Raw genomic sequence first — 9,283 nt, 5'->3', positions numbered from 1 at the left:
TTTTCTGTCTTTCTTTCTGTCTTTCTGTCTTTCTTTCTTTCTTTCTTTCTTTCTTTCTTTCTTTCTTTCTTTCTTTCTTTCTTTCTTTCTGTGATTTTCCTCCCACAGTGATTTGGGAGTTCCTTAAAAATTTCCATCATCATTTTGATTGTTTTACTTTTTAAGTTTTTAAAAGATTTATTTTATGTGAATTAAGTGCTTTGTCTTCATGTATGTATATGTAGCACATGGCTGCCTGGTGCCTGCAGGCATCAAAAGAGGGTGTTGGATCTCTGGAGCTGGAATCACAGGTGGTTGTGAGCCACAATGTGGGTGCTGAGAACTGAACCCCAGGTCCTCTGCAAAAGCAACAAGTGCTCTTAACTGCCAAACCATCTCTCCAGCCCCGATTTATTTTATTTTTTAACTATGTATATTTGTGTGTGCCTGTGTAAGTACATGCCATGTGTGTATGCCCAAGGAGACCAGAGGTGTCAGATCCCCTGTAGCTGACGTCACAGGCGGGCATGACCTGCCTCTTGTGCGCACTGCCACACTAACTCAGATCCCATGGAAGCAATACATCCTCTGGCCTCAGGGTCATCTCTCCAGCACCCAGTTGTTGTTTTTTTTACAACAGATCTGTATATTAGGGCAGAACCTGGCTTTTCTTCTCTGGAAATGCTCCCAATCTTTTGGGAGTACCCATAGCCTGATCCCACACTCACCTCTTCTGAGGAGTGTCTGGCAGACAGACAAGAGTGTAGAAATAGCTACAGTTTGACTCTAGGTGGTTTGTGTACATATGTATACTTGGGTGTGCATGGGTGCACATTTTTTTGTTTATTTGCTTCTTTGTTTTGAGACAGGGTTTCTTTGTGTAGCCCTGACTGTCCTGGAACTCACCTGTAGAACAGGCTGGCCTCAAATTCAGAGATTCACCTGCCTCTGCCTCCTGAGTGCTAGGGTTAAAGGTGTACGCCACCACTGCCCAGCTGCATGGGTGCACATGTATGTGCATGCTTGTGGAGCCCAGAAAACAAACTCAGGTGTTATTCTTCAAACACATCCACCTTTGTTTTGAGACAGAGTTTCTCATTGGCTTGGACCTTACCAAGTGGACTGGGCTTGCTGGCCAGTCCTCTGCGATCTGCTTGTCTTCTACTCTCTAGCATTGGGATTACAGGTGTATATGCCAGGGATGGAAAGCTGCCTCAGAGGTTCAGAGTGCTTACTGTTTTGACAGAAGACCCAAGTGCAGCTTCCAGTACCCCTATAGTGGCTCGCAGCTGTCCCTAAGCATGTATGTGATATACATACATAAATGCAGGCAAAACACTCACACACAAAGATAGAATAAATGAATATTTAAAAACTTAAATTAGCAAAATGTTAAGGTTTTAAAAAACAAAATCCAATATTTTGTCACCATGCCTGACCTTTTCTTTTTTTAAGATTTATTTATTTATTATGTATACGGTGTTCTGCGTGCATGTATGCTTGCAGGCCAGAAGAGGGCACCAGATCTCATTATAGATGATTATGAGCCACCATAAGGTTGCCTGTGTATCAAGGATAGTCTCTTTGGCCTTCCAGATAGTTTTATAAATATTGACCTCGAAGTTCTAGTTTGTGGCTTCAGACAAATCTCTCAGTGCTCACTTTGCTTAGCTACAAACTGAGGTCATATGTCGTCTGCACAGTGATGAGCAGGAGATTAAAGTGACTTGTGTCACACACAGTGCCTGGAATATAAAAAACTCCTTTTAGAAAAGAACATTTATTTATACACTCACGTGTGTGTGTGTGTGTGAGAGAGAGAGAGGGAGAGAGAGAGAGAGAGAGAGAGAGAGAGAGAGAGAGATTGTGCATGTAGAGGTCATAGGACATCTTGTGGGGTTGGTTCTCCCCTTCCACCCTGTGTGTCAGGGATCAAACTCAGGCTGTATGTTGACAGAAAGCACCTTTACCTGATGAGGCATCTTGCAAGCACAGCATAGAAGACTTAAGAGAGACCAAGTCAGGTCAGGTAGGGGAGTAGGAGGGAGGGGAGAGGTGGAGAGAGACAAGAAAAAGGGAGGTGGGAGACAGTTGTCCAGCTGGGGAGATAGTGGTGGTTCACCTACATGTGTGTTGGAAACAAAACAAGTAGGGCTTAGGCACAGCTGGGTCATCAGAACAGGGATTTGGGCAGGACCTGCTTGTTCTCCAAGCTATACCCACTGTGGGCAGAGCAGACAGCTTCCTATTGGCCCCTCACTTTGTCCTGGATAAGGATGGTTATTTCAAGCCTAGACAGGATGGCACTGGGTCACTGGGGCTCTGGGCTGGCAGTCGCTAGTGCTTTCCCTCTGTTTCTCTCAAAGGCTCCACGCGCGGTTCTACGAGCTGGCCCCCAACCTCGTCCCGATGGACTACAGGAAGAGTCCCATCGTCCATGTGCCCATGAGCCTCATCATCCAGATGCCGGAGCTCCGGGTATGTGAGAGGCTCCTGCTGGAGGGTTGGAGCATGGGAAATCCACGTCCAGGCAGGGAGTAGAGGCCTGGATCCAGACTGAAGCCTGGCTCTACCCCCTGTGAATGTGTTGCCCCGAGTGGACTGCTGAAGCTCTCTGTGCCTCAGTTTCCCAATATGCACTTTGCATAAATTATGTAAAATTTGCATAAATTTGCACTTTGCATGAATTATGGAAGCAGGTGGGGGCTTGGTAAGTGTACTGTGGATTTGTGGCTGCCTACTGTCCAGCCATTAGCCTGCAGCCATCTGCATGTCCCTATGTGGAGTGGCCTGGGCTATACATGATAGCTCTTTGAAGTCATTTTTCTCTCTTCTTGTTTGGTCATGGATTCTTGGTCATCTCTAGTGGCACAATTCAGACTCAAGCTTCCTGGAAGTCTTTTTAGAGTGCTCATTTGGATTTGGGCCATGTGGGGTAGGCTTGGCGAGCTCCCGGGGAGGCTATCATGCACGTCCTCAGGCCACCTACACATTGAAGGTTTCTGGCTTTCTTCACATGGGATATAGAAAGGACACTCCCACAGCACTGGGCCTAATTCTACAGGGCTATGGGACTTGATGGGCCTGGGATGGATGACTTAAGGTAGGGTAAGAGAACTACATGGTGTCCTTTGGGCCTGCATCCCAACTCTGTCCTGAGAGGTGACGAGCACAGGCTTGGCCCTGGAAAGCCCTGCCTGTCCCTGAGGGAGTAGGAGACCAGGCTGAGTGTCATGGAGAATGTGAGGCGCTGTAGGAACTGTATTTCCAGGCCTCTGGGGATGATCTTGGCTGAACAGCTGTGGTGGAAGAAATGGGGGCCCTGGTTGATTGGGTGTCACCGGAAGGAGTAGAGGCAGTGCTAGGAATGAGAACAAATGAGCTATGTGGCTGGCGGCATCAGCGCCACATCTTGCTGCCTGTGTTCTTCCAATTATCTGACACGTTGGGGCCTTCCTCCCATCTCTCATCTGTCTGACCTGAATTAGCCTGATCCGAGGACTTCCTGGAGTGATTGTTTTCTTTTGCTGGGGACACAACCCAGTTCATGGAGGAAGGAGCCTGTGTATGTGCCTCTGAAAGATGGGACAGTTGGCATGTAGGCGCTGCTCAGCTTGCTCTGTGTGTGTGGACCCCGGGTAGCATGAGAGCATGCTTGCTGAGTCAGGTCCTGGATCAATGCCTTACACACTCTAACTTGGCAACTCCTCCAACAACCTGTTTTTGTTTTTTTAGAGACAGGGTTTCTCTGTAGCTACGGAGCCTGTCCTGGAACTAGCTCTTGTAGACCAGGCTGGCCTCGAACTCACAAAGATCCGCCTGTCTCTGCCTCCCGAGTGCTGGGATTAAAGGTGTGCGCCACCACAGCCCGTCCAACAACCTGTTAAGTAGCTGAGATTATTGCCTTGCTCTAGCGGCTACACACGTATATTCTCACAGCCCCTGCCTCACCACCTCAGTGATGGCTCTGCTTGTCTTCAGGAGAATCCCTTCAAGGAGAGGATCGTGGAGGCTTTCTCTGAGGATGGCGAGGGGAATCTCACCTTCAACGACTTTGTGGACATGTTCTCTGTGCTCTGTGAGTCGGCACCCCGAGAGCTCAAGGCAAATTATGCCTTCAAGATCTATGGTAAGGGGCTGGAGAGATGGCTCAGTGGTTAAGAGCATTGCCTGCTCTTCCAAAGGTCCTGAGTTCAATTCCCAGCAACCACATGGTGGCTCACAACCATCTGTAATGAGGTCTGGTGCCCTCTTCTGGCCTGCAGGCATACACACAGATAAAATACTGTATACATAATAAATAAATATTTAAAAAAAGATCTATGGTGAGGAGGGGCTGGCAGCAGGGTGGAGCTGAAGTGCTGAAGGCACCATCATACGAGTCATTGGACCATCCAGTTATTGCTGGGTACGCTGTGGCTGCCCTCTGAAGAACATCTGCCTCAAGGGCACAAATCATGCCTGAGGCATGTCTTCAGAAAGAGGGAGAGACTCTTCCACCCTGGGTGGGCATAAGGGTGGGGAACAGGGAGGACCAGGGGAGATTGATCCCCTGGAGACAAGAGGGCAGACACCCCAACAGAGTGCACAGAAAGGCTTGACAAGATAATGAAGGTTTGGGATGTGGTGGGAGGGATCAGTGAGAGGGTAGAGAAGTCAACTAGGCTGTAGGAAGGCCTAGTGCTCAGGACTAGGACACTGCAGGGTTCAGGCAGGGAAGGCAGTGTGTTCTATAAAGATCACTGGGAAAATTTGTGAACTAAAAATGTCAGGCTGAATCTGGGGTCCAGACAGAAGTCTTCTGGGATGAGCCAATTGGGGAGGGAAATCCACAAGAGTCCCCCTCCCAGGCCAGAGGTATGGTCTCCCCACTTCCCCACCCTGCGGACCCCCTGGCCACTAGGGAGCACTAGATACACAGACTTCTTCCATAGCGGATTGGAGGCTACCACATTGCCTGAGTCAAATCCTTACTGAGTCAGATCGCTGAGGCCCAAGGAGGGGTTTGAACTTTTACTGGACCAGATGAAAAGATGACAAACCTTCCCGCACCTTTGAGAAGCTGGTGGATCTCAAAGCAGTGGTCCTGTCAAGGGCTGCCTATTATTTTTGTGATTATTTCAAAGGACTTTGGGTGAGACACATGGCGCTACACATTGCATTTGCATGTAAGAAAGCCGACCCCGTCTGTCCACCCTCCATATATGTAGCTCTCAAATCTCACCCATTGTCCCTCAGTCTTGGACCCCACAGTGCTGGCCCTGGTAAAGGTTGTTGTCTTCCTACAGGAAGAAAGTGCAGAGCTCATGAAGGTCTCAGGGTCTTACTGTTCAGTTAGCCTAGGATTCTCTCTGGCTCACTATCCAGATAACGGGCTTTTCCATGGAACCTTCTGCAGACCCTTCAGGAACAGAGATAAATACCACTTCATGCTTACTGTGGAGGCCTCCACAGGCAGGGGCAGAGTTGGGCAGCTCAGGTTACACTAAAGGGCTTCTGTTCTAAGTCTGACTGTGGTCAGGGTTGTGACCCCAGGGAGGTCCTTGTCCTCTCCACCTCTGTGTCTTCATCTGCAGAGTTCAGGCATGGTTTAAGGAAATGAGGAAGAGTGACTCTCGTCTTCATCACTGCCATTCACGCCAGTCTAGTGGGCAGCAGGCATTCAGTGGGAGGGACCCTCTGCCTAGACAGTGATGCTTGAAGAAACTTGAAGGCCAAGTGGGTATTTGTTGGGAAGGCATTAGAGGCCCGAGAAGCCAAATGCACAGAGCTGAAATCTATGCTGAGAGGGCGGGAGGAGTGGTAATCATGATGAGCTTACCCACGGCTCTGGCCCACAGAACCCCTGTGCTGTGCTCTGGGGACACTGGTAGTACCCTTTGCCCAGGAGACCCAGCTCTGCTTTTTACTCTGTGCAAAGGCCTTCCCTGCTGTGGCCTCTCTAGGGCTGTGGTTCTCAACCTCCCTAATGCCGTGACCCTTTTATACAGTTCCTCATGTTGTGGTGACCCCCAACCATACAATTATGTCATTGCTACTTCATAACTGTAATTTTGCTACCATTATGAATTGCAATGTAAATATCTGATATGCAGGATATCTGATGTATGACCCCCAAAGGAGTCGTGGCCCACAAGTTGAGAACTGCTACTTTAGGGAGATCCTGCATCTCCTGACTGGGCTTCTGTTTTTGTTTTTAATTGGCAGATTAAGTTATACATACTTACCACATACAACATGACATATGTGTTAATTAGCCACGTGTATCTGGAAGCCTACCAGAGGTGATGAGGTGCCATTTAGAAAGTGTGGGTCTTAGAGTCAAATAGACCTAGTCAGAATCCTTGCTCCGTCCTGACCGGAGCTCTGACATGGACTCAGGCACTTGGCCTCTCTGGGTCCTGGCTTTCTTGGCTCTAGGAGTCCACTGTGGGGTGAGCCAGGAAGGCTTTTTTGGCTTCAGTGGGAAGTTCTCAGGGTGCTTTGGGTTTGGAACTGTTTGGGATGTGGCTGTGTGCACCCTCATTGTGGGGGTTTTGGGTTCCCCAAATGTTAACTTGTTCACTGTGGATGTTTAACGTATGTCTTATGTGCAAGCCTGTTGGTTTCAAGGCCCCACTACTGTCTGAGTTCATAGAGATACCTCGGGCACTTGAGAAGCTGGTGGAGAAATCAGTGTGGTCAGCTGGGAGGAAGGGGAAATGATAGATAGGACACCCTTTTCCTCGAAGTTCCTGGAAGGGACTCAGCCCTTGCAGGCAGGGGTGACCTGCTCCCACAGGCATAGCATCAAGTGTCCCCATCTCTGTTCACTCTACCTAACTGCACAGACTTCAACACGGACAATTTCATCTGTAAAGAAGACTTAGAGCGGACGCTGGCCCGACTCACTAAGTCAGAGCTGGATGAGGATGAGGTAGTGCTTGTATGTGACAAAGTCATTGAGGAAGCTGACCTGGACGGTGATGGCAAGCTGGGCTTTGCTGACTTTGAGGACATGATCGCCAAGGCCCCGGATTTTCTCAGGTGCTGTTATCTTAGGGCCTGGGCTTGGGTTGGATAGGCCAGAACATTAGGGCATTAGGGTCACAGCTGGCTGCCTGGTCTCATGGAACCCCCATGGGGAATGATGTATTCAGGCCTGAAGTAGCAGTTTGAAGCCCCGCTCCCCAGATGCATAACTGCCTTTTACATGACTATTCATATCATGACCTTCCATGGTGCCTGGGAAGGATCTAGACTCTGGAGGCTGGAAACTGGATACCTGCCCCTTCTGAGCCTCCTGTAATGACTTCTATGTAGCATCCCTTAAGAAGATGGCCAGGGTTAGGTGAGCCTTTCCCTGCGGAGCCCTCTGCCTGACCCACAGCCTCTCACCCTCTCCCTTCCTTCTGCAGCACTTTCCACATCCGCATCTGAGGACACTCCCAAGGCCGCAGGGGCTGAGCCGTCTGCTCTCTGACCTGCTGTCTCTGCAGGTATGGTTTCCAATGCTTCACCAAAGGAGCTGTAGCCGCTGGAGTTCTCACCCATGGACATTTCCCGTGGCCCTCTCAAGCAAAAACAAAAACCAAAAACCAACCAAACAAACAAAAAAAAACAAATAAAAAACTTAACAGAAATGAGGTTGTGAAGAGCAGGACCATTCTCAGGGCCCCAGTGGGGTTCACCCACAAGATCAACGGTCCCCCTAGAGGCCCCCTCAGCCGCCCCCTCGCCCAATCCTTTTCTCACCTAGCAGGAGGGGTGGGGCTGGATTGTCCACATGCTGGGCAGACACCCAGTCACCCAGGGCTAAGTGCAAAAAAACAAACGAAACAAAACAAACAGAGCCTGGGGTTTAACGAGCTATGCAATCTTTTACTAAAGCCAAGGCTGGGCTGTCCCCCCTGCCTCCCCATCCCTGTCCTTTCTCAGTGTGAAGCTGTATAAGCAGTGGGTCCAAAGGGCTCTGCCCCTGTGTCCTGAACACTACCCTGCCCACCCTTCCCAACGACATGGTGTCACTGCGGTGTGCTGACCTCAGGTTTGTGAATGCCTAGGAATAAAACACTTTTGTGTCCTGCACTTTCTGCGTCTGTCAGCATTAGGAATGCTCGGTGCTCAATTCCAGGCAGTCCATGGCGTCAGCCTGGGTGAAGCATCACCCTCCGTTTCAAGGGTTAACTTTGGTTTCAGGATGTTGGGTGAGGACTGTTTCCATTTTCCTAGTAGTAGTTACATCTGCTCCCCACTGTTCCAGGCTAGCCTACTGCTCTTAAACCTTTCACCGTCCTCCCCCCCCCCCCCAACAGATAGGCACTGCTAGAGCCCAGAGAAAAAGAGTATTAGCCAAGTGTCTGCCAGGAAATGGCTTTCCCCACAAATGTACACTGAGTAGGCCCTGGAGGAGAGGGGGCTGTGGCCTTGGTTCCTGCCTCCTGCAAGTAGAGGCAGGGTAGAGAGAAAAAAAAGCAGGCCAGTTTCTCACCCTGTGGAAGTGGGGACACGTGGACGGGGGGGGGGGGTGGAACTAAACAGGGAAAGATCCCTGGAAGAGCCTGCTTGGCCAAGGGAACAGTGGAGCAAGAGGCCTGAGTGGCCTGTGCCAAACTCGGACTGGGCAAAGCCCAGGTGCTCTCTGGAGGTAAAACCACTAGGCGAATGGTGGGTTTCATGGAGGAATCTGGGTTGATCCAAAGGGCAGGCCTGGCTGGAGGCAGAAGGCAGGCAGGGGTGACCTGCTCCCATAGGCATGGCGTCAAGTGTCCCCTGGTGGCTCCAGATGTTGCCCAGCAGTGCATCCCAGGCTTAAGCCTGTCTTACTGAGGGGTCTCTGTCCAGGCCCTCACTGGCCATGTCTTCAGGTAAGTTGCTGGGTCTCGGTTTCTTCATCTGCAGCACAAACTAGGAGCGTGCAGAGCGAAGCTGGGATAAAGATGGAAAAGTGGGGCAGGAATATTGGGGGAGCAGTTCCCAGTCCACTGCCAGGTCAGTGTCATGACTTTTGAGGCTGGATGCAGCTTCTTGATCTAATCCTCCTGGGGCAGGTGCAGAGAATGTGGCTCCTGGCCTTCTCCCGTCACCCGGCAAGACCAAGGAGAAAGTAACTGGTTTTGTCCTCAGAAGTAATAGCATGATGTCATTTAGCCAGTTGGGAGAATGTCTGTCTCTGCAAGGGGCCCACCACATGCTTGTGAAGTATCTGAGGTATGAGGCTGGCTCTGCCGTTCATCAGCCCAGGCCTCTGCCGTTCATCAGCCCAGGCCTCTGCCGTTCGTCAGCCCAGGCCTCTGCCGTTCGTCAGCCCAGGCCTCTGCCGTTC

General features: G+C 50.3%; 1 protein-coding gene across 1 annotated transcript in view; it reads left to right on the top strand.

Annotated features, from left to right (window-relative positions):
- The window catches only part of Cib2 (calcium and integrin binding family member 2), a 17,327-nt gene extending 9,281 nt beyond the window's left edge, over positions 1-8,046 (top strand). Inside the window, exons 3-6 of the mRNA XM_005347372.2 lie at positions 2,346-2,457; positions 3,961-4,108; positions 6,810-7,005; positions 7,377-8,046. Coding sequence (XP_005347429.1) covers positions 2,346-2,457; positions 3,961-4,108; positions 6,810-7,005; positions 7,377-7,398 — 478 coding nt within the window. The 3' untranslated portion in view covers positions 7,399-8,046. The remainder of the gene's footprint in view (positions 1-2,345; positions 2,458-3,960; positions 4,109-6,809; positions 7,006-7,376) is intronic.
- The last annotated feature ends 1,237 nt before the right edge of the window (positions 8,047-9,283 follow it).

This window comes from Microtus ochrogaster, chromosome 5 (assembly GCF_000317375.1).
Source record: "Microtus ochrogaster isolate Prairie Vole_2 chromosome 5, MicOch1.0, whole genome shotgun sequence".
Taxonomy (NCBI): domain Eukaryota; kingdom Metazoa; phylum Chordata; class Mammalia; order Rodentia; family Cricetidae; genus Microtus; species Microtus ochrogaster.
Note: the sequence above shows the minus strand (reverse complement) of the source record. Positions and strands in the feature narration are given on the sequence as shown.